Below are 26,120 nucleotides of genomic sequence, written 5' to 3' on the forward strand. Positions count from 1 at the left end.
TACTGCAGATCATATGGATTGCCTGAGCAAATGAAAATTGAAATAACCTTCTATTAGCATCTGCAAGTTAGGCTGACAAGCTCAACAACTCCTATGTGTGTACAGGAATTACAATATGTGTGCATATTATTCATACATGTATTTTTGTGTGTATTTATGATTAAATATAGATCATGATTGAATTAACAATATTCATTGCCACCTGATTTTGCTACTACCAAATGTTTTTTGCCTTTGCTTCCAATGTTTCATGAGAATACTGTCACAAATCTATTTTTCAGTTCTTTCAAACTGTATCAGTACCATTACAGGAATTTCAGTTGTCAAAACCAATAAAGTATGGTGTGGCTGGGTAACATGTGGCCCTTCAGATTTTATTTTGGAATCCAACCCCCATCAGCCCCAGGCAGCATGGGCAGTGATCAAGGATAATAAGAGTGGTACTCTACCAACTTCTGAACAGCCACATTCCCCCAACCCCACGCCTTTATGGATGGAATCCAAAGATTCACAAATTGAGACAGAAAAGGTCATTTTCTTTTATAAGTAAAGGTCAAGTAGAAGAGAGTTAAGTGAAAATTTTCATTATGTTAGCCTACATGTATGCTTTCCCTGCTGGTATCCTTCCATTTATGGATACAATTCTTCCTTCTGCCCACATAGTCTGTTCATTCCTTTGGGCTACTCTCCTTTTCATCCCTCAATACCCTTGTTTGGTTTATTTACTTATATTTTTTTTCCACTTTTCAGACAATTGGAAGAGCAGCTTACATCAATCAGGAAAAGAGACAGACCCTGCCACCAGGCATGCAAACAGAACAGACAAGACATGTGCACAAGAGAAGGGAGTGAAGGGAAGAGGAGCGAGATGGATTTTTCAAGGCCAGAACAAAGTGCTGAGCTATAAGCGGCCATTGAAATGCACTTTGGTCCAGTGCATTTTCCCTTCCTGGTATTTTGCTTAAAAGAGGCTTTCTACTGCTTTATGTTGCTGCTCTCTGTTTGGTGCTGTTTGCTTTTTTTTTCCAGGTGGGTTTGCACTACCATGGAGGCAAAATAACCCATGGTGGCTTACTTTCTTGTCTGGCATGTGCTAGTCATGAGCTGTCTAAATAGCTGTGTAATTACCCTCACCAGATGTGGGTTGCTGTACTGTCTGAACCCAGTGAGGGTAGGTGGTTGAGGGTGGTTTTCCAGCCACCCAGCAAAGTTAGGACAAATCATGGGTGGCAGGATGGTTGGTAAAATACCTCATCTACCCACTCATATTGGGTTTGGGCATCACAACAACTCATACCCAGTGAGGGTAATTAGGCTCATTAAGCAGCTCACAACTAGAGGAAGGTAACTAGTGGGGTGTCGCAGGGTTCAGTTCTCTTCAATATCTTTATTAATGATTTAGATGGGGAAGTACAAGGACCGATAATCAGATCTGCAGACAATACAAAACTGGATAGAATAGCAAACACCCTAGAAGATAGAAAGAAGATCCGGGGCGATCTAGATAAACTTGAATGTTGAGGTGAAAACAACAGAATGAGATTCAATAGGGACAAATGGGCTTTACCTAGGAAAAAGAAACCAAATGCATCATTACAAGATGGAGAATACATGGTTCAACAGCACTGAAAAGGAAAAAGACCTCGGAGTTAGTGTGGACAACAGGCTAAATATGAGCCAACAACATGATGCAGCCACAAAAAGGGCAAATGCTATTTAGGGATGCACTAATAGAAGTATTATTTCCAAATCACAAGAAGTAATATTTTCCGTATACGCATCACTAGTCAGAGCTCATCTGGAATACTATGTCCAGTTCTGGGCACTAAGATTTAAGAAAGATGCAGAAAAACTAGAAAGGGTCCAGAGGAGGGTAACAAAAATGATCCAGACTTTGGAAACACTGCCCTGTTAGGAAAGACTGAGAGAACTGAATATGTTCAACTTTCAGAAGAGAAGATTGACAGCGGGGGGACATGATATCATTATAAGTTTCTCGAAGGCTGTCACAAAGAGGTAGGTCAAGATAATTTCTTGCTGATACCAGAGTGTAGGACACAGAAATCAACTCTCAAGTTGCAATAACCCAGGTTCAGGCTAGGTATCAGGAAAGGTTTCCTTACTGTCAGAGCAACACAAGAGTGGAACCAGCTGCCTAGAATGGTTGTGAACTCTCCCACACTAGAGACATTCAAAAAGAAGCTGGACACCATCTGAGTGGGATGGTGTGACTTGGTGTCCTGCAACAGCAGGGGGTTAGACCAGATGGCCTTCATGGGCCCTTCCAACTCTACTATTCTATGATTCTATGAACTGGCACATGTGGGAAGGGAAATTAGGCAACATGGCTTATCATTTCAAGATCCTTTGAATTCAACCTTGGTCTCTTTTTCTTCCTTCTACCTTCTCAACATCTATGCTCAGCCAATGGCAACTAAGGCAGGAGTCTTTACAATTGTAGTTTAACATATATGTATACAGAAAGGCATTTGCTACTAGCAGGAACTGGTAGGTATCAAAGAAGAAATCATGTATATTTTCCTCATTAGCTGGTTCAAGAAAAGTAATGGGTGAAATGAGTAAGGACAGGAAGCACCAACCTCATTAGAGAGGAGTGTTCTAAAGAAAGGACATGATTAGCCATTCCTTCAGTTCCTGCCTGAAAGCCAAGAGCAAATGTTAAGTGTTAACATACCTTGATTTCCCACTAAGAGACCTGTGAGTAGTGCCAGAATCGGATTTGGGTAAGGGTAATGTCTCTTAATTCTATTTGTCCTTTTACCTTGGGAAAAGCCAGCCAAGAAGAGTTGACATATGAGGGTCAGAATGCAGGTCAATAAGAGCGTCTGTCAGATCAACATCAAGTCAAAAGCACCTATGCTGTGTGCATTATAATGGCACCTGCTGCTGGGGTGGAAACCCATTGTGTTCAGCATGTTGGAGCTGGGAGAGCAAAGCAGGTATTTGGAGAATGGAAAGATTAATGTGGACTGACAGACTGATGTTGGAGAAAAATGAGATAAAGGTATTGCACAGACTGAAGCAAAGGACAGTCCTCAAAATTAGCTTGTGTTGGTGCGCAGAGCACAAGCTGAGTCAGCCTTCAAAATGGGGTGGGCAGTGCTGTTTTACATGCCGTTCATTGGTAGACTACAAACCTCAAATCCTGAAAGCTCACAGATTTAGTCTTAATATCCTCCAATCCTTTCTCTCTTTATCCATCTATCTACCTGCATTTTTGTTTCTCTCTCTGCACATACCCATATACAAACACTTCTTTTTTTAAGAAATCAATTTTGGCCATAGTTTAGATATTATTACAGGCTTTGCTACTGATTATAATTGTGTTTTATATTGGGGTGGGCATCTGTGGCCCTCCAGCTGTTGGACTGCAATTCCTATCCATCATCATTAGTTGGCAAGGGCTGATGGAAACTGCAGTCCAACAGCTGGAGGGCCAAGTTATATAACAACTGGCCAACAGTAAATTCCATTATCTCAGAGTAAATACACACAAGATTGCACTGTATGAGTGTTTCAAATTTACCTTAGTTCAGGACTTGGTGGCAATTGACTTTCTTAACACAAGGATGCTGGTGATATTTTCTATTGTAAACTTCGCACATGTTGTGAACAGGTGCATGGAATGAAGAAATTTTAATTCAGCTTACAATTCTGCCAGTGAGGATACTGTCAAGACAAAATGAGCAAAATGGCTGCTGAAAGCCTGACACTGTAAGAACAAATCTGATCTGATCAGGAATCCATGTTACAAGTCTTGCTTCTTATGTACACCTTAGTGATGCTTATGCTTGCCTGTCCTCCTCAGGTACATTCTTAGAGATGCTAATGGTTTACCTGTCCTGAAGGTTCTTGTCTTATGCATTGTGTTCATCCCTATTGTTTTATTCTAAGGTGCTTCTAGCATGCTGTGTAGCTGATCCCCCATCCCTTCCCCAAACAGTGTGTGTAATTGATAGATTATGAAGATGCCTTGTAGCCCACTTTGGGGGCTACCCACATGCCGCATGTATTTCCTGTATGTCTCAAAAAACGGTAAATGTTCTTTGGATTGAACCTGCCCCCCCACCCAGTAGAGTCTCTAAGGGTGTCTTTTTTCACTCTTGCCAATACAAAATGGCTTCTGCTCTAGGATTCTGTTTCTTGTGTTTTTGCCTATACAATTTATGAGTCTCTTTATAGACAAGCTGTCAGGTTAACATGCATAATAAAAACAAAAACAATCAAACCAATGATAAAGCCAATAATAAAACACATTAAAAAGAATTGTTTTAAGAGTAGAAACAAAAATATAGCACTTAAAAGAGAAAAATAATTGAAAAGGAATAAGCCCCCACAAAAACATAGAGCAGATGTTTTTAAAATGCAGCTTTAAACATATTAAAAAATAAAACAAGCAGCAGTTAAGTATACTTTTTAAAGTCCTGGGAGAATAAAACTGTCTTCGAAAAATCAGTGAAGTAGACTCAAGGCAGACCTCTCTAGAGAGGGTATCTGCAATCTGGGCTCTGAGGGGGAGTTTTCATCTGCTTTTCTCATTGCAAGACTCATGCAACATATTGGGTCTTTCTTTAAATTATGGTACTGGACATGTCCTTGGATGGAGCCAACTGATCTGAAAACACCCCTGAGAATGGGAAATAGCAAAATGATGAAATACCTCTATTTCCATGTCTGGTGAAACAGGAACCTTAAGGGTGCAGAGTTTGGAAGGCAGGGTTCAACACAATCCACCTACATCCTTCCTGTTTTCTTACATTCGCTTTTAAGTGACCTCATTTCTCCCTTTCATCTGCTTTTGCCTTTAAGTCAGGCTTTGTCAGACTTGGCCATTTGGCACAGCATATTCTTACCCACTGCAATTTATTTCTTCTCGGCACTTACAAGATTGTTGTGGCTGGAAGAATATGCTTTAACTTCTTCCAGTATTGATTCATTCATCCCTATGAGCAGAGTAAAGGATTGTCAGTAAATGGCCTAATAACAATGAAATCCTTCCTCTAGTGAGTTGTGTTTGTAGACCATGTTTATTTGTAAAAATTATTCATACCCAGGAAACTGAACAAAAATTCATCAAATTTGTTAGTTTTTATGGGCTTTTTGTTTTGAAATGTGACATAGCTGATAGATACCAAGGGGAAAGAGTGTATTATTTCTGACAGCGATATTATGGATTCAGACATCTTATGAGAACATATCATTCATCAAGAAAGATGCCAAACCTCAACTAATGCTCAACAAACACTTGGCAGACTGTAGGGCCACAATTAGTGACGGAGAAACTGACCTGAACATAATTCGCCTATTAGCTCTTCTGCTGGTGGCTGCCCCCAGTTATGGAACACACTTCCTGTAAAGTGGCATTAATCACCTCCTTGGCCCAACTGGGAGTTTCCTCCTTGCTAGCTTTTATTAGCCAAGAGGGGCAAGGAGCCAGTACAGAGGTGATTGAATGAACATGTTCAAGCTCCGTGTAACATCCTCAAGCTGTACTAACAGGAACTTACCCAAAACAAATTTGACCAGGCTGCGCTCTGGATATCTCGCTGGATTCCACTGTCATGAGATAGGAGTCTAAGTCCTAGGGAGGCAAAAGATTTTATTTGGAGAGTGCCTAGCAGATATGTTGCAGTGGGCCTCCTTGTTCATCCACCCAAGTCCTGGTTGAAGAGCTGCTAGATTGACTGCTCATCCACACACTGCATGGGTCCTGCATTTACATGCAGCCTCTAGATTCCTGAAAGCAGGCAGACTTTTCAGAGGGCCAGAAGACAGAAGAATTGTTAATTGCCTGGCCTGCTTTCCCCTTACTCCACCCAATGGCAAACCTCTTTCCACTGTCCCTAAACTAACTGACCCCATCAGGATCCCCCCCGGCCCATAACACCCCTCCACTGTACATACACAGGGCCTGTGAAGGAGAAACAAGCCCCTCCTCCCCAAGACCTAAAAGCACGTGCGCACACACACACACACACACACACACACACACACACACCTGGCTGTCATGTCAAAAAGGCATCCCTTGTACTTGTGTCCAGCTGAAGCAGCTCCCCCAAAGAGGCAGCCCCCCCCCCCGGCATTGCCCCTTTCGGGGTCATTGACACTGAAGCGCTGCTGCCCTGCTTTGGTCTGGCAGATACAAGCCTACTGGGAATCTGCCTCAGGTGGCAGGCAGGCGTCTGCAATCCAGCAGGCCAGCCTCGGGGAAGCTTCCCGGCTCTTCATGGCTCCAGAACTTCTGGAACGTCTCTCAGGCAGGGCCCCAGTCCGGACAAGACAAGATGGTAAGGGGGCTGCTAGGAGAGGCTAGGCCTGGTGGAGGAGGGACTGGCAGGGCGGGAAAGTCTCACCTTCCCCTGAGAGAATCTAGGCCTGTCTGTTGCAGCGGCAGGCCTCACTTTCAGCTCGGCTGAGGTACTGCCCAGAGCCCAGGGTTCTCAGGCCGCCGCTAGTTCAACACTCACCCAAGTGAGGCATAATGGCTGTCGAAGCAAGAATGGCCCACAGAAAAATGAGTGACCGTCCCAGGTCTGGGATCACACCCAAGACTATCTATTAACAAGTCCCTCATGAGAAATGCTAAGTATCACAAACTCATCAGTATTAGATGCCAGACAGCAACCCAGGCCCTCGTGGAAAAGAAAAGAAGAATCTGACTGGTGCATGCCTCTTTGCTGTGCACTTTCCAAATGGGGCCAAAATTGTTCCTGGACATGGCGCTTTGTGATTGTGTAACATCCATCCACAGAAGATCTCCCTAAGCATTACTGTTTAAGTTTACCACAAACCCTTCTTGGCCGCACCTTCAACCATACAGACCATGTAGGCCAGGTGCAGGTATAAATAACCCTGAATTATTAAAATACAAAGCTAATTGGTCTAGCCAGGACTCAAGATACATTGAACAACATACCAGCTTTGATTTATGAATGGATGGATTTTGAGTTTTGGTGTTATCCTGTGTTCCAATGGAAAAATCCATGTTTGGAGTCTAATAAACTTCCAGGAGAAATTTGTTCATAATAACCACTACCTGGGCTCCTCCTGGCTTCACACGCCAGCTAATTGAGAAAATGAATTAATTAAAGCCGAAAACATGCAGGGATCCAGTTGAGCTCCTTAGTCAAGAGAAATTGATTTAGGAAATTTTAATCAACTTCTGACTGTCTGTGAGAAATATAAATTAAAAGAATGCCAAAGTGATTTTGCTGGGAGAGTCAGCCACCCACTTGAGATGGGCAGGCTGGGAGCTTTATTCAGGCAGACTCTGCGCAGCTCCCATCTCTGCGTGGAGTGCTCAGGAACACTCTTGGTGGCCTGGGATGGTGCTAATGGCTGGGACTGAGGAGATGATGGCTATCAGCATACCCTGCAGAAGGAAGCCAATAGTTAGCACCAGACCTCCCCTCTCCCTCCTACCACCAGCCCCATTTCCTTAAATCCTTTGGCTCCTAAGGAGTCTCACAGGTAAGAGTTGCTCTTAATATAAAACAGTAATAGAAAAGAAAATATATATGATTTAACCATCACACCACAGTCTGTTGAGGCTGCTGAGCTGTGATACACATGCTTTAAGCTTACCTTCAGCCTGTGTTTCCAACTTTTTCATCTATAAGGCATATTTCCTGCTCCTAATAGTAGAGGGGCACTTCAATCTGTGTGTGTGTGTGTTTTAATACAGACATATATCTTCTCAGTCATCTCCCAGAATAACAGGAATCAAATGCCTGACTTGCTAGGTCCTGTTTTCAGGAAGCTACAGAAAGGCCATTATTTGGCAGCTTAAGATGGGAGGAGTCAACGTTTGTAGATATCATTGTTGGTTATCCCACCTTTCTGCTGAGGAGTTCAGGGAAAGGTATGTGTCCTCCCATCTTATTCTTACAACAGACATGTAAAATAGGGCTGGCTAAGAAAGTGCACCGTGACTTATTTCCCTTGCTGTGAACATGTATACAAGGCTCCGTTATTCAAAGAGGCCTTTCAGATCCAGGACTGCAATAGTTAGGGATATCAAGCACTTTTCTGGTTCAGAAATAAAGAAACAGATACATATGATTCAACCCTCCTGCCATAGCCTGTTGAGGCTTTAGGGAGAATTTATCCGCCAGGAAATACACAGAAATGCATAGACAATGCCCTTAGCCTCCCAGAATACCAAGTACCAGAAGGCTCCCTGGTGGTTTGTGCATGGTGCTTGTTGCAGCTCAGGCCAGCTTTGCCCCCATTGGATTACCAGCTTAATTCCCTTACTCCAGAATAGAAAAATGGGCTCCAATCCAGCTGCGGACTCAACCTTACAATGCTGCCACCATTTCTTTCATATCAGGTAAAGGAAGTGGAACAAAAACATTCACTTAATGCCTCTATTTGAAAGAGATGCATGATAGCAGATTGGATAAACAAGCAGGGCTTTTTATAGCAAGTAGGTCAAGGTAGGGAAATGAACACAAACACAAACCCCAAAAACCCAGTTCCTACTGTTTGCATTTTCTCATAGGAATGAGAAGAATATTCAGGATGCCATTTAAGGCCGTCATTCACAAAGCTAGTTAATCATTCACTTGCTTTACCATTGGTTAAATGACACCCAGCTTTTTCTTTACTTACACCCAGTCCAGGAGTAGCAACTGCAATGCTTACTTAGCTCTTGAAAATTACAGAGAAGTGAATGAAGGTGAACAAGCTATAACTGAACCTGAAGAAGACTAATTTGATTCTGCTCCTGTATGGATTTGGACCCACATTTTCTAAGAAGAGGTAAGATGGTATCTCTTCTTTGTAGCCTGAGTGTGCAGAGGGGAATCCCAGATGACAGTGTGAAGCAAATGTGCACTTTTACTTTCCTCTTGTCCATAAACAGTATCCCCTCCTAGAGCACAGAGACCTGGCAGGCCTCATCCATATTGTTGTAACTTCAGCTATGCTTACTCAAAAAGTGGATGACCACCTTATGATGCAAGCAGGAAGGTGGGAATTTATTCAACAGATGCTTTGCAAATTGTACAGCTTGCTTGTGCTTCAAGGCCCAGGTAAAGATACCTTTAAGATGATTGGTTTTTCAGCCTAAAGGTAACTGCAGGGTGTGTACTTTTCTTATACTAGGGTTTACATCAGTAATTAAATAATTAGTCACAATTCATGGTAAGCTCCATTATCAGGTCCTATTAGGTGGTAGAAAAGACTCCATATACATCTTTTAGCTAACAGGGAAATTGTTGGAGGTGTAGCACAAAGTGCTGACAAGTGCCTATGTTCCAGCCATGGAAGGTTGTAACGCTCTTCTGGGAGGATGTGTGCCTACACCCTCCCAGTTTAAATGCTCCTTCAAGAATTTAACTTTAACTGCATGCTGGTGGTGTGCCCCTTTATTTAAGCTAGACCTCCTCACCCCCATGTTGACTGGGTGATGATGGAAGTTGCAATCCAACCTGGAAGGTACCAGGTTGGGCAAAGGTGCTTTAAGCTAATGTAGGTGGATAGCAAAGCAGCTGCCAGAGCCAAAAGAAACTTAATCGATTGAGATTCTTCTCCTTGTACTTGCAGCTGGACCAGATGGCAGTCTTTTATAAACTAGCGAGAGAATTGTTTGTTGGAAGCATAATAAAGTACATTATCTGAAATATGGACTCTATTCTAGAGTGCTTTAGAAAAGAAGTGGCAGCATAATGATGCAGCATGTGACCTTTAAGTGGCACATCCTAATCTTGGTCCTGCATACTTAGTGTGCTTTTTCTCACACGAGCCTACAAATTCTTTGACATGGGGAAGGCTACCTACTCCTTTTCTGAAAGTGGGGAAATCTGCCAGTGAATGAAAGAGGACTTTTCAATAGCAACCCTTTCTAACATGTGTCTTTATCAATCCACGCTTCCTCCCCTGAGGTAGTATTACAAGGCTTTTCTATTCTGGAAAATGTTTGGAGGCTGATGGTAGCTTGTAGCAAGCACCCTCCTGCACATACATAACCAGCAAATTGCTTTGAGTGATGATCAGGAGAATATCCAACTTGTCTACTGACTAGGTGAACAGATGTTCCATGTAGATGCCAGAGAAAGCTAAGGACTGTCACTGTTGTCACATTTCCAAGGATATGAGAGATACCAAAACATAGCATGCCCCAAAATGCTGATTTGTGAAAGCAATCCAAAGGAAAAATTTATAGCACTTTAGCTTTGCTGCTTCAACCCAATTTTATGTGGAAACAGGTGATAGAATTTTCAGTTTCTGACTGAAAATTCATTTTCTAGTACAGTTCATTTCTGGGCTACCTCAAATGGCCCCAGTGATTATATTCATCCCTTCTAGAAATGCATGTCTTCTCCTCTGGAAGGCAGCTTGTAAAGAACCCTCAGCCTTCTTCATTCTATAGAAAAACTATTCCTGTTTTATCACTAAAGGGGCAAGAACAAACAACTGTGAGTAGAAATAAGTCTCCTATCTGTAGAAGTAAACACAAGGATAATTTTTCGTCATTTAATTTTAGGAGCTTTTCAATTCCAGTTATTACCAAACACCTGCAAAAATATGTGGCTGCCAACATTCCAAATCCCTGCTGGAGTGCCTGAATTTCAGGTCGAGTTATATTTAGCAATGTAGCATCGTTGCCTGACATTCTGTCAGGTGATCAAGGCTCAGTCAAACAATTACTGATCAGAAGATGAAGACAGCTAGAAGAAGTCTTTGTGATATCATTTTGCCATTGGCTTTGCTTAAGTTTTTGCTTCTCTGCTCTTTAAACTGCAGGCACAAAGGGGGAATCAGCTTCACCCACCAGAGATGCAACTTCCATCTGCATCAGCCAAACATGACAGAATGTGCTGTGTGTCCAGCCATAAGTGTCCAATGTGTATTGTAGATATGTAACAGCCTCTGTGTTTTACAAGCTGTTTTTCCAAAGGCCATCAAGCAGTGTGTGGCATAAAACACCACCACAATAAAGTAAAACAAAAGTAAAAGTCAATATTAAGTGGCCATGGAGCTGCATAATTTGTGTTATAAGCTCCCACCAGCAATCCAACTGTGCAGTCTGTATCAGCTGCAGTTTTGAACCATTTTTCAAAGGACAAGTTGCAAGAAATATGCAAACTACTTGCCAGAGAAGCAAGGGAACTGTAATTCAGGGAGGAACTGTAATTCAGGGATGTAGCAGAACCTTTTCAAATTACAATTTCCAGGATTTGATGGGGGAGGTGGAGTGGAAGCTGTGATCAATCCAGCAGAAAGGGCCTTCTATAAAGTTTGTCTGGTATAAAATTTAACTTTGCATTTAATTCCAATTATGTATACACATTTGCATGTGCAAATCAGCTAATTTGTGCATTTTGCGTGCTAATTTGTGCATTTTGTCACCTGAGACCTGTATCTTTTTGGTACTTGGCAGTTGGTGTGGCTTCAGGTTACAGAAGGCTATTTAGTTAAAACATATTTTTGCAGGACAGGCCTTAGATGCAGTAAAAGTGCTACACTCAATATGCCAGCAAACTTGGAAAACTCAACAGTGGCCACAGGATTGGAAAAGGTCAGTTTACATTCCGATCCCAAAAAGGGCAATGCCAAAGAATGTTCAAACTACTACACCATTGCACTCATTTCACATGCTAGCAAAGTTATGCTCAAAATCCTACAAGCTAGGCTCCAGCAGTATGTGGACCGAGAACTACCAGAAGTACAGGCAGGGTTTCGAAGAGGCAGAGGAACTAGAGATCAAATTGCCAACATACGCGGGATCATGGAGAAAGCTAGGGAGTTCCAGAAAAACATCTACTTCTGCTTCATTGACCATGCTAAAGCCAATGATTGTGTGGATCACTACAAATTGTGGCAAGTTCTTAAAGGGATGGGAGTTCCAGACCATCTTATTTGTCTCTTGAGAAACCTATATGCGGGTCAAGAAGCAACAGTGAGAACTGGACATGGAACCACTGATTGGTTCAAAATTGAGAAAGGAGTTCGGCAAGGTTGTATACTGTCGCCCTGCCTATTTAACTTATATGCAGAGCACATCATGAGAAAGGCGGGGCTAGATGAATCACCAGTTGGAATTAAGATTGCTGGGAGAAATATCAACAACCTCAGATATGCAGATGATGCCACTCTAATGGCAGAAAGTGAAGAGGAACTAAAGAGCCTCTTGAAGCAGGTGGAGGAGGAGGGTGCAAAAGTTGGCTTGAAACTCAACATTAAGAAAACTAAGATCATGGCATCTAGTCCTTTCACTTCCTGGCAAATAGATGGGGAAGAAATGGAGGTAGTGACATATTTAATTTTCCTGGGCTCCAAGATCACTGCAGATGGGGACTGCAGCCAAGAAATTAAAAGACGCTTGCTCCTGGGGAGGAAAGCTATGGCAAATCTAGACAGCATACTAAAAAGCAGAGACATCACCCTGCCAACAAAAGTACGTAAAGTCAAGGCTATGGTTTTCCCAGTTGCAATGTATGGCTGTGAAAGTTGGACCATAAGGAAGGCTGCACGCCGAAGAATTGAATTGTGGTGCTGGAGGAGACTCCTGCGACTCCCTTGAACCACAAAGCGATCAAACCGGTCAGTCCTAGAGGAGATCAACCCTGACTGCTCTTTAGAAAGCCAGATACTGAAGATGAAACACAAATATTTTGGCCACCTAATAAGAAGGAAGAACTCCCTGGAGAAGAGCCTAATGCTGGGAGCAATAGATGGCAAAAGAAGAAGGGGGCGGCAGAGGATGAGGTGGCTGGATGGAGTCACTGAAGCAGTTGGTGTGAGCTTGGGTGGACTCCGGGGGATGGTGGAGGACAGGAAAGCCTGGAGGAATGTTGTCCATGGGGTCGCGATGAGTCGGACACGACTTCGCAACTAACAACAACAGTGGCAACTTTAAAAGAAAGAAAGAAAGAGAGAAAGAGACCCCCAACCTCTAATCAACAGTGGGAGTTGTGGGACTTTTTTCTGTCTAAGCATGCATTGGATTGTGCCTTTAAAAGCTGATCATGTGACAGTTATAACCTGATGTGGAAGCAGTCATCTGCAGCCTTTACTAGCATGAGCATTCACCTGACCTCAAGATCTAGGTTCATGTAGCTTTCAGCCTTCAACCACATGGCAGTCACTTCAACCTCATGACAATCACTCCACCTTGTGTTATGTTTAATGCAATGACTGTCCCAGGAACAGAGATAAACTTTTCTGTGTAGAGCTGGTGCAGATATTGCCTGCATAAATATAAAACAAGTGGTTTTGACAGTGATCTACTCATTCTAGAAGTGCAGTAGTACAGAAGGGAACACATGGAACGTTGTGGAGCTTTTCCATTATCATTTATTTATTTAAAATATTTCTAGAGTACCTGTCAGGGCAAGAGACTTCCTAATGAAGTCCCAGACAATTAACCCCACATCCCTCAAAAGAGCAATAACTAATAAAATCAAGAAACACCAGCAACAAAACTTCCAGGCTAGATGGTACTTAAATCTAATGCTGGAGCTAAAACCACAGAACAGTTCAGTTTAAAAAAAAAACAAGAAAATCTGAACACATTTTAAGGGCCTTCTTAAAATCTTCTTAAAAGATGGAATTTGACGTATCAGAAAAATAGCTCTCTGTGTATGTTTTAGTAATAACATAAAATGATCGTGTTCCATAAGCCATCTAATTACATGAGCAAGTCGTCTACTTACATGTTTCTGCCACAGTTAAGGTGTTTGTAAGCAGTTCAAGCATCCATTCCAGTTTATAAACCACCTCCTGATAAGCCAGAGTGGTGGGAAGGTTGCACGGCTTACTGGGAGAGGAAGTATTAATCTGTTAATCACCACACTCGCAAAGTGACCTTCAGTGCGGAATACCCCATTCTGGTAGGACAGGTTGGTGCATCTCTCAGTTCAGCAGATACGTTGCGTTTGCTTTTCCAGCCAATAAATATTCTTGCTGTTAAATCATACTTAAATATGATAGATGTGTAGTGCAATAATTAAGCAGATTAATCACTGAAATCCTGCACATATCTTTTTTAATCTGTTCTCAGAGGTATTTAATATCAAGCCCAAAGTCCCTGCTTTACAGTGAAAGCTCCGGCTGCTGTTCAGAGGGATTGTTGTATTTCTTCACGCCTTTGCACACATTATTGTACAGCATGAACCACACAGGGGAACAATTAGCTATGCAGAAGAGCTTGGGCACATGGAATAAATTACACAGACATTTCCTGGATGTTCCTTTTGTTGTACCAGCTTTATGTGTGAGGAAAATAGCTGCCACGCATCTGGAACAGCTACTCAGAACTATAGTACAGCTAAAGGTGACTCCTTGTGGTGGGATTAGAATTAAATGTAGTAGCAGCTTCTTCTGAGATCTAAGAAGGGCAAGGTTGCCAACTCTCAGTCCTCCTGTTTGAGGGAATCCCAGAGAATCTTTGCCTTCTTTGATATAGAATGCAACTGCCCCACACAATTGTGGTAGTGTAAATATAGCCTTTCTGGTAAGCAGAGTGAAATTTTGGAGACTATCTCAGGGGTTGCATTCCAGTAATGAAGGGTAGGGCTAAAAATACAAAAACCAAATAGAATATCAACATAGTCCCACCCCAAGTCCTTGCTGCCAGGAACTAGGCCTTGGGAGAGGTATTTCAACTTTTCAGAATGAGGGAACCCTGTGCAAAAGTTGGTCAGGGGAAGGGTTTGTGGGGGACATGCTTGGAATCATGGAAGGTTGGATTTGATCCTTGGACCTGAACTTCCCCATCCTTGCTGAAAAGAAACAGACCTTTGATCATGGGGTTTGTGGTCTTACTTTCTTATGTGGAGGTGATTTAAGGGAAAGAATAGGAAGAAAAAGGAGTGAAGAAGAAAGGTTTGATAGCACCTAAAAATTGTGGGCCATGGCAGGTCATGCTCTGGCAGCCTCCCAATGTAATGTGTTGTGTGTAGGTTTCTCAGCAAGGCGACCTAGAAGCTTCAACTAGTGCAGAATATGGCAGAAGGCACTGTAGGAAGTCTAGGCAGGTGGAATCATACCACATGGATTGTGATGGGGCTGCACAAGCTGCCTCTTTGCTCCCAAGGCCAGGCCAAGGTGCCATTGCTTAGCTTGTGACCCAAACAGCTGCAGAAGTACTTCTATCTGTACCAGTCTGCCCATGTCTGAGGATAGTCAAGGGAGGCTCTTCCCAAAGTGCCTCAGGCATGTGGTGTGTCTATAGGAGAGAGACCTGTCTTCGCTGAGCCACCCTCCTGATGCAGGCATGACTGGCACCGACATTACCATTGCTTCACTCCCAGCTCAAAACCTTTTCATTCACCCAGACATTTTAATTGGCTAATTTTCTTTGTCCCATTTGCTGCCTCATTTGGGATAATTATGTACTATTGTTCCCATGGCTTTGTGTTTTTAATTATATATGCACACCACCCTGGTTTCTGCAGGGATGAAGAATGCTTTAAAGCGCATAAATAAATAATTTATATTATTGTTTGCAGATGTGGGAGGAAAGCTATAAAAGTGTGCTTGGTGTGGAAAAGTGGATGGAGAGTTTTACATCTCCCCGTTCCATAACTGAGTGCTGGGTCAGCCAATTACAGTGGTCCTCCAGGTCTTTTCCCTACACGTTGCCCATCCCCATCTAGGCAGTCTCTTTTCCAGATGCCATTGTATATTTGTCAACCTTCATTCTGAAACCAGATGGATTTTAGGGAACTAATGCTTAAAGTTAGGAGTGCAAAACCAGCTTCTGCTGCTCATTTGTGCCACTAATGCAAGTCGGAAATAGAAATGAAACTAGCTGAAGTACTAAAAATGCAGGAAGTATTAATACACTATCTGAAGATAAAATATTAGAAAATCTGACTGAGTCATTTCCCCTCTTCTAGAACTTTGGCATTTCTGAGTGACCTGAGTGAGGTTATTTAAGGGGTCCGCATGCCACTTTGGGACTATATACCACAGCCTAGCATGCGATGTGTGATGAGGCACAGCACCTTTTCTGTAAAGTGCGCCTGAAAAGCAGCAATGTGCCTTTCATCCATCATGATTACATACCTTGACTTGGCAGAACACAAAATTTGTAAATTTCCAGGACAGAACTGAGGCAGCCCTTGGCTGCATCAGCACTTTGGATAGCTCCAAGCCATTGACACAGCTATCTCCTGTCTGAGAGATACTGCAAGGCAGTGAGGTACATTCCAAACACCCTCTGTTGGCTTGAAAGCCTTAGAACCATTGATCAACCCCCACCCAAAACCCATTGGGTAATTTGTGGTGGTCTTCAGACTGAATTCCAACTAGCTGCACATTCTAAATCTTGTCATGTTGCAACCTGTTGTACTTTGGCCACTCAGCTACTAATTTAAAAAGAAATCTGGATATCTGGGCATATTTCTCTGTAACTGGGACCTGAAAACCTAATAGTATAGAAAAGCTGTGGGAAGGGACTGGATAACTATGTATGGGCCATGAATTGGGGAGGCAGAGGCTGCACTTATAAAAGTAATAAAGAATATTATATAGGTGAACGATTTGTGAAACTTGAAAGCACATGACCACTACACCCATTATCTGAACATGATCCTGTCCTACAGGATTTGTAGAAAAATAATTGCTATAAATCTAGGACAGCAGTCACAAGTAACTGGACAACACAATGCTATATGGCTTTTCTGTAGACACTGGAAAAAACAAATGTAACTGCTGGGTTGGCTGCTTGTTTAAAATAAACAGTAATTTAGTATAGTCATCATCACAGTTGATTAGAACACACACTATAGTCAGAGAACATTTAGGGTTCCCATGGTAACCACTTCCACTAAGACATAGCTAAGCACCACGTCAATTAATCTTAAACAGCTTCAGACAAGCTAGACAGACACATTATTCTTTTGTCCCTTATTGTGACTGTATCTTATGAAAGCTGACTATTTGTGCAGAAGACTTTCCATCCTGCTACACATACATTTAGTGTTATTTGCAAGAGAAGTGTACAAAGCACTGCCAGACCAATCACAACTCTAGAAACTAATTAGGCAACACATTAATCTTGCATTTGCCATGAAACTTCCTGTTTGAGTTGCAGAATCTACAAACCTACAAAGCAAGGCAGCCTGATGATCAGTGCAGTGACTTTGAACCTTCTGGCTGAACATGAGGAACGTCCAGGCTGTTGCAGTATAACAATGGGACCAATTGCCTAGGGAGGTCATGGGCTTTCCCACAGCAGAGGCATCCAAGATGCAACTGGATAGCCCCCCAAGAGGGATGTTTAACTGGGTGCCCTGCACTGAGCAAGGAGTTGGCCCCAGTGGCCTTCCTGGCCCCTTCCAACTCTACTGTTCTACGCTTCTATATATGAGGCCCGGTTGTACAACACTACTTAAACCACAGAACCAGAGCCCTTCACACTGGTTCCCTTTCTAGGTAGGGAAGCAACAAAGTGTAAAAATTACCTGCACAGTGCTATACTACTCAATCAGACCGAAGCATGCATCTTACCTTTTTCTTGCTTCTATGCCAAGTGGCTATAAGAACAGGATCAGTATAGCTCTTTCTACTTGTATTATTGCTAGTTCAGACTTTAGGACTGGGGAGCCTCAGAGTGAAATCCCCATGGGTGACGATAGGTCACTCACTACTTCTCAGCCTAACCTACTGCACAGAACTGCTGTGAAGATAAAATGCAAGAAGACACCCACGTACATGACCATGAATTTCTTTGAGGAAGGTAGGAAATCAATACAGTACATAATTAAAATATGTGTATCCTTCTGTCAGGAAGATGAATTAAGTTTTGGTTTTCCCATGGCTATAATTGAGTTATGGCTGGCCCATGTGTGATGGGGAGAGAGATTTACATTTTTGTGCATATTGTAATAGCAATGCTTATGATATACTGGTTTCAAAGTGCTTCACAAACATAATTTCAGCAGTCCTTATAATCTTGTGAGCTTGTCCTGTGTTGTGTCCATGTTAGAAGTGCAGGCTAAGAGACGTTGCCTTGTTTAAGGCCACCTAATAGGTTCATATCCGAGGTGAGCTTCAAATCAGTGACTTCGTGGCTCACAGGACATGCCCTTAGCTACTGCACTAAACCAGTTTTCACAATTTCCATACCAAGGGTGACATAAAAAGGTGAAATGTCTACTGCCTTTCATGTGTTATGAGGTGCGGGGGAGTGTGAGAGGGAGAGAGAAAGAGAGAGAGAGATCTTTTTCGTGGCTATGGTTGCTCTCCAAGCTTCTTTTGCACACAGCACTCGTCAATTTGGACAACATACTATAAGTCTGAAGCTGGTCTTTTGAATTCTGTCATGTTACAGGACCATCTGCTGTTCAATTACTACTGCGCAGCTTGGCAAATAAAAACCTGTTTCAAAGGAATCAGGTACTATTGTTCTAGAATGCTACAGGTTCAATATCTTATTTTCCTCTAACTGTAAAAATACAGTATATCACAGAAGTGAGTACACCCCTCACATTTTGTAAATATTTAATTATGTCTTTTCATGTGACAACCCTGAAGAAATGACACTTTGCTACAATGTAAAGTAGTGAGTATACAGCTCGTATAACTGTGTAAATTTGCTGTCCCCTCAAAATAACTCAACGCACAGCCATTAATGTCTAAACCGCTGGCAACAAAAGTGAGTACACCTCTAAGTGAAACTGTCCAAATTCAGCATTATTAGCCGGTGTCATGTGACTCGTTAGTGTTACAAGGTCTCAGGTGTGAATGGGGAGCAGGTGTGTTAAATCTGGTGTTATTGCTCTCACTCTCTCATACTGGTCACTGAAAGTTCAACATGGCACCTCATGGCAAAGAACTCTCTGAGGATCTGAAAAAAAGAAATGTTGCTCTGCATAAAGATGGCCCTAGGCTGTAAGAAGATTGCCAAGACCCTGAAACTGAGCTGCAGCACAGTGGCCAAGACAGCGGTTTAACAGGACAGGTTCCACTCAGAACAGGCCTTGCCATGGCCGACCAAAGAAGTTGAGTGCACGTGCTCAGCGTCATATCCAGAGGTTGGTTTTGGGAAATAGACGTATGAGTGCTGCCAGCATTGCTGCAGAGTTTGAAGGGGTGGTGGGTCAGCCTGTCAGTGCTCAGACCATACGCCGCACACTGCATCAAATTGGTCTGCAGGGCTGTCGTCCCAAAAGGAAGCCTCTTCTAAAGATGATGCACAAGAAAGCTCGCAAACAGTTTGCTGAAGACAAACAGACTAAGGACATGGATTAGTGGAACCATGTCCTGTGGTCTGATGAGACCAAGATAAATTTATTTGGTTCAGATGGTGTCAAGCGTGTGTGGCGACAACCAGGTGAGGAGTACAAAGACGAGTGTGTCTTGGCTACAGTCAAGCATGGTGGTGGAAATGTCATGGTCTGGGGCTGCACGAGTGCTGCCGGCACTGGGGAGCTACAGTTAATTGAGGGAACCATGAATGCCAACATGTACTGTGACATACTGAAGCAGAGCATGATCCTCTCCCTTTGGAGACTGGGCCACAGGGCAGTATTCCAACATAACAACCCCAAACACACTTCCAAGACGACCACTGCCTTGCTAAAGAAGCTGAGGGTAAAGGTGATGGACTGGCCAAGCATGTCTCCAGACCTAAACCCTATCGAGCATCTGTGGGGCATCCTGAAATGGAAGGTGGAGGAGCGCAAGGTCTCTAACATCCACCAGCTCCGTGATGTCGTCATGGAGGAGTGGAAGAGGACTCCAGTGGCAACCTGTGAAGCTCTGGTGAACTCCATGTCCAAGAGGGTTAAGGCAGTGCTGGAAAATAATGGTGGCCACACAAAATATTGACACTTTGGGCCCAATTTGGACAGTTTCACTTAAGGGTGTACTCACTTTTGTTGCCAGCAGTTTAGACATTAATGACTGTGTGTTGAGTTATTTTGAGGGGACAGCAAATTTACACTGTTATACAAGCTGTATACTCACTACTTTACATTGTAGCAAAGTGTCATTTCTTCAGGATTGTCACATGAAAAGATATAATAAAATATTTACAAAATGTGAGGGGTGTACTCATTTCTGTGATATACTGTATTGTGGTCTTTGCCATGGTTCCCTTCTCTACTGGTGCAGATGACTGATAGGATGCATCTGGTTTCACTTTTTTAACAACAGTCTCCCACATTTATAAAGTCCGAAAATCTCAAAACAACCTTTCTCCTCCAAGATTGGGGTGAAAGGTGAATGCAAGGACAGCCCACCATGGGTAACCAATTATGGTGAATCATTTTGTTGTGAAATCTCAGAAAGTTTGCCACAGAGTTTCCTGTTTTTCAGGAACAAGCCATGCAGATAACCCATATTTTGTTGTAAGGCTCTTCTTGCCCACAGTAGCCTGCTGTATTGTCTGAACCCAGGAAACTGATTTTCTCATGGGTTGTGGAGACTGACTACAGAGCCTGTACTACTTGCTTTTTGTGATCTTGCCAGCAACTCTCATCATTGGTTGGCTGGTTTATTATTTTTGGAGCTTCAAAAATGTGCAATTGGGCTCCTTTTTGGTGGGGGGTGCAGTTTTTCACAAGTGCAAACATTTAATAGTGAACTGATATGAGTATTGACAAGTTGAGGTTGCGTATCAGCTAAGCTGTGCATAATTGTGAAGGACTTGGGAGGAAAACAGTGAGAGAAAGGAAGGTCCTGGCAGCACAAGCCGGAAGCACTGAAAATGGGAAGAAAGCCAAAGGAAAAAGTTCTTCAATGGTGGTGGTGAGGTGACAGAATCTGCCTCTTGGTGATGTGAACCTCTTGATTTTAGGTACTGACTTTTTCAATACTTTCTCAGTTCTCCAGCTACTCAGGAAAGGGGTGATATTATCTCATCCTTTCTGTTTTGGATCAGTTACTGTGGTTCCCTGCCAATTAAAACACCACACAGAAATGTATACACATTTAATGGCTGGGAAGTAAATAGAAGGGCAATTTGTGTACCTGTACTAACTACTCTGTATTTTGCTTCCCAACCACTTGAGGGAGTGTTGAAAAGCTGGGGAGTACCACCGTCAGTTCACTTAAAATTGAAAGGCTCACAATGCCAAGGGGTAGAGTTTGTCACACACAACCCCACACACACTTTTGTACACCTTCTTTTGCTTCCCCTCCCCCTTAACTGGTGCTTTTCAATGAATAGTTAGGCATTTGGTCTGCGGCAACCATGTAGTTTCATCTTGCCAACCTATTACTCACGCCACTTTGCCATTCTGCTTGACAGCTGAGACAGGCAAGGAAATCAACCAGGCAAGACTATGCATATCAGCTCCAAGAGAAGACTTGCACATGTGAAAAAGAGTGACAAAAATATTAATTAAAATTATGAGAACATTTGCACACATTTCTGTGGCTGAAAATCTTAGAACAAGCCTAATTGTGCTTTTTTGAGGCTCATCCTCAAAACAAAACACCTCCCCCCCATAAAAAAAACCCAGTGGTGGTGACTGAAAAAGGGGGTAGTGATCGCAGCAGAGAGGGGGAGATAAGACAGGTTCCGCTACAAATGACGCTGGATGCAGTTCGGTGAGGGGATGAGGGGGAGAACAAAAGACCCACTGTGTGTCCTATGCAGAGTGGTTTAGTGTGATGTGTGAACATGAGTCACATTCAGGGACACCATCCTGGAGGTATTCTAGGGTCAGATTTTCAGAACGAACAGCTCTCCAGCCATTTCCGCTGGGACAAGATGGCATCCACAAGCATTCAGTGAAATCAAGGACATCCAGTCTTGCTACAGGCAACATATGTGGAATCTGCCAGTGGTTTGAACTCCTTGGTTCACATCTACTGATCTTTCTTCACATAAGACAAGTAGGTGAACAGGAGGTGAATTGCTCAGGAGCTGTTTCTTCCTGGACTTCTAGGTCCCAGGGAAGGAGGGAGGCAGACGTTTTGCAGGCTGCGAGGCACACAGACACGCGGTAGCTCTGAAGATGAATGCTGAACAGCTGGAGCTATCAAAGGAGGGAGGCACTAAGGCGAGTGTGCACATTGCTGATGTGTCGAAGTAGCACTCCTCACCCACCCCGCTCCTCTGCCAAGCCAAGCAGCCCCTGCCCTACAAAGCCACTCTGGAGTTATGGAGAAGTGCCTACTCCAGGCAGTCTCCCCCCTGCTCTGACAGGGTCTCCAGCTGTTCTCCTTCGCCACATTGAGTAACAGTAATCCCAGTGAACAGAGGGTTGTTCTGGCATTTCTATTTTATTAACCATTTATTTCATTAATTGTTTTACTCTCACATTACAATCTGTGGTGGTTTATTATTAAATGTATGCATTTTCCATTGAATTTCTTTTGGAAAATAAATAGAGATAAGTGAACTGTGTAGGTAGGATGCATTCTGGATTCTTGGTTAAACTTCATGATTGGAACTCCACATCAGGCCTCTGAAAAGCACAGCCCTCCCTCCCCACACGTGTCTGAAAGCTGATAGTCTGGTGGCTGGAGTTCTTAAAAAAGGAAGTGGGGTGGGGGGAAGAGAAGAATACCACCACCAAGTTTGGGCTGTACAAGCTGAGAGGAAGCACAGAGGATCTTGTTCTTGAAACAAAGACATTGTATGTGGTTTACAAAAAAAATCATTATCACCATCATCATCATATTCTTCTTCTCATTTGTTTTTAAATGTGTAGGTTAGGTCAGTTATACATGGATCCCAGATTCCGGCTTGATGCTTGGTAGCAAAATCTATCAACTATCTGTCCTTCCCTGAGTTCATTGCCACTTAGCAAGGGCCAGGTAGGGCAATGGGGGCCAAATACTGCACATCCCAGCACAACTGACACTGGAGTCAGCAGCCTGCTGTGTCAAGTCACCTCTTGTTTATTTCTATCACTTCATTTTGGTGGCCTGCAATACAGGTCTCTAGCTGTATGAGCAATCCTCCTTTCATTTTGCATGGTGACTCTCAGCCTGCCTCTCAATATAAAACAGGCTTCATAATGAGAGCTAGGAGATGGATTCTGCAAGTAAAGCAGAGCCAATTTCCACAGTACAAAACGCGCTGGACGGCTCCCTGCACTTAATATGATCAAAATCAGCAACATTATTGGCAAGACTGTATTTCCATGCGGCTCCACAGCATTGTGGACAACTGATACCGAAGCCAGGCCCTGTGTAACTGCACAGTTCTGGCTCGGCACTATGCAGGGTCTTCGTGGCGTTGTGCCCCGAGCTACCCAGGCCATTCTTTCACTGGGGTTTGCTTTTCCTGGCTCTAAAAGGATTGCAGTCTTCTTCATATGGGGGGTAGATGGTGTGCAAGATGGAACCAGCATGCTCTAAAGAGCGGAAGCCAGCAGTTCCCTTGCAGTGAGCACACATGCATGCAACATATACATGGGCCCAGTTATGTATAGCCTAAGTGCAAGTGCCCGAAGTGGAAGCAGGGAGGAGGGACTCCTGCACAGGCCTGATCTGTATGTGTGCTGCACGCATGTCTCTGTATCCATTACCAAGCTGAGTAATAGCACTTCCGCAAACAGAGAGCAGGGTGGGGTGGGAGAATTTAAGGCAGTGGTACAATGATAAGCAAACTCCTTAACGGTCTATGCAGAGGTAGCCGGCCATTTCTTGTGCTTATGGGGTTCTCCTGTGAGCAAAAAGAGGAGAGGATGGCTGGAGCAACTTAAGGATGGGGTGGGCATAAGAAGGGAAGGTCTCCTGTCCTGTCACGTGTTCAGATGCAGCTACTCAAATGCATCACTCCTGTTTCGCAATGATCATCAGGCAACTGGGGGCAATTTCTCCTCCACAGTGGCAGTCAACTCTGTAGTAGCTTCTGCAGCACTGAGACTCTCTCTTTCTTAAGACTCCCACTAATTCCTTTTAACTGTTTCCAGTGAGTGTTAGAGAATTTAGTGGCCAGTGGCATACAGAACAGAAAGAGACACACAGACTATCCACAACCAGGCAGCCTGCTGGCATGCAACTGCTGGGACCAGCATGTGGCACAAAATAGGTAGCAGCCACAGACATTCTAGGTGGAATAGCAGGCAAGTTCTGAAATCTTTCCTGATTTAAAGGAAACCTCCACCCCTCTTCCAGGAAGAAATGACCTCCTTTGTTTGCAGGAGCCGTATTATCACAACCAGAGAAGCAGCTGCAAGTGGTCATGGTACCTGCAGAGAATGTAACACTCCTTTTCTGTAGCTCCTGGAGGCAATGGCTGTAAGGAAAGCAAGAGAGTGCTTCACTCCCTTTCTTCAGACTCAAAATCATCAGTAGCTAAATCAGGAGGAAAAAGTGTTCAAGTTATGGGGGTTGCACAGCAGCAGCAGCAGCAGCCAACACTAAACATTCAAGTCGATAGTTTCACTATGTACATCATGAGTGAGAGACATGGTCCCGCCAGCCAGAAGATGTCCTGCTCCGACAACGCAGCCAGGCACTGTTATCTGATTCGTTTCTCCACTGAGTACACTGAGATGTAGTAGTCATTGCTTCCAACTGCAAGGTGAGGCTGTGGGAAAGAGGAGAACAAATGCCATGAGTGTTGCCTGCCAGCGCCCATGCTCACTGCCAACCCTGGTCATCCCACAGGATGACTGTGGCCGTGATGGCACACTGGATTTTCTAAGTTCTCCAACCATCTCTGAAGACCGGTGTGCCTGCAGAGGCAAGCCCTAACCCTCTTCCCCAACTTCTAACTGGCTGCTGTCAGAGCCAGGCTTCACTTCTGTTGCTTGTGAACCCAGAGACGCTCAGAAGGCACTAAAATGTCTAACTGCTGTCTGAAGTGAGGTCAGTGGAACAGCAGAGCAAACTGTCAGGGATGGGGGACCCTTCTCACTAGCAAGAAGCTCATGTCAAGACTCCTGAGTAGTGGAGACCCTCCCCAGTTGACAGAATGGCTTGTCTGAAAATGTGCTCATAGTCAATAGCTACCACACCCAAATGGAAATTTGTGTAAGGTTTGGATCCATCTTTGTCAGCAAGCCCACAGAATGGATACTGCTCTCTGAATCTCCTCAGCAGGGTCCCCCAGCCCTCTGGAACACAGTTGGAAGGCCCACTGGGGGCTGCACAGGAGAAAAGGGATACAGAAGTCCAATTGTGGCAATGGCATCTGTTTGTGGGTGGAATGACAAAGCTGAACTCAGCCTTAAGAGTCCCTTGAGAACCCATGAACCATGCTCAGGAGGCACTATTGTTGTGAATTGGATTTTGCTGGCATTTTAAAAGAAAAGATCCTCATGCAGAATGACAGGCATCAGTGTCTCATTTTAAAGCAGCAACTTGTTTTAATGCTCAGTCAGACAGCTGCACTTGGGGAACGCAAGAGACCTGAGTCAACATAAGCACAGCAAGATGTTCACAGAACAGAGCTCGACAAAATTCTTCTGTTTGTGCACATAAAGAGCATGCAAGGGAATCTGGGATTGGCATGGCTGCACATATTTGGCTCCTAAAGCATTGCATGCAGTATATTTAATTCTGAATATCTCACACCGCTTTATTAACCTCCCCCTCCCCCAGTATGTGATTTATGCATTGCTATAATCCAGAGAGGAAGGCACCAGTATGCTAAATGGACATGCCATTCACCTACTCACATTCTTCTTCTCACATTACCAAAGCATTGTGAGATAAGACCATGGAAGTAGCTGCTATGCTGCTACAGTACTGAATGAATCGGATATTTATGTGAGATTTCTATTGACAGGGTTGGGGCTTTTTCCCAAACCATGCTGCTGAAATGAAGAAAAACAAGTGGTAACTTGGAATGGGGATTGGGGGTCTAAGGATGATCAACTCTGTTTAGTTCTTATCTTCAAAACAACCTGCGCTCAGAAATCTTTAATGTTAAATGTCTGTCTTTTGCATTAGGCTGTGGCTGGCTAGCAGATCTTGGAGTTCCAACACCCTCCCTGCCCCAAAACCCAAAGTAGATCCTGCAAGATTGAAGTCTGTCAATTCCTGAGGTAAAGTAGTTCTTATGTTCATGATCTAATTACTTGAAAAAACCAAGTTTTGCTAACTTCCTCACAGCCAACAACAAATATGCTAGAATTTTCAAGTGATCTTCAATCAAAAAAAGGAAGGAAATATTCACAATCTAGGTTAGTTCAGTTAATTAATTCTGTCTCCAAATTTGGGTTTTTCTCACTTCT

General features: G+C 43.4%; 1 protein-coding gene and 1 long non-coding RNA gene across 7 annotated transcripts in view; one reads left to right on the forward strand and one right to left on the reverse strand.

The window, feature by feature from the left end:
* The first annotated feature begins 755 nt into the window (after positions 1 to 755).
* On the forward strand, positions 756 to 25,917 carry LOC123036905. The gene is made up of 3 exons (XR_006417226.1): positions 756 to 952; positions 8,641 to 8,784; positions 25,837 to 25,917. It is a non-coding gene; the product is annotated as an uncharacterized LOC123036905 (long non-coding RNA).
* RPTOR (regulatory associated protein of MTOR complex 1) overlaps positions 22,191 to 26,120 on the reverse strand; it is a 405,549-nt gene continuing 401,619 nt past the window's right edge. For 5 of the 6 annotated variants that reach the window (XM_044456423.1, XM_044456421.1, XM_044456419.1 and 2 more), the window contains one exon: positions 22,191 to 24,469. In XM_044456423.1, coding sequence (XP_044312358.1) covers positions 24,401 to 24,469 — 69 coding nt within the window. In that variant the 3' untranslated portion in view covers positions 22,191 to 24,400. The remainder of the gene's footprint in view (positions 24,470 to 26,120) is intronic. The other variant, XR_006417225.1, reaches the window with a different exon arrangement.

The sequence above is a fragment of the Varanus komodoensis genome, unplaced genomic scaffold (genome assembly GCF_004798865.1).
Source record: "Varanus komodoensis strain SLA01 unplaced genomic scaffold, ASM479886v1 scaffold84, whole genome shotgun sequence".
NCBI classification, from domain to species: Eukaryota; Metazoa; Chordata; class Lepidosauria; order Squamata; family Varanidae; genus Varanus; species Varanus komodoensis.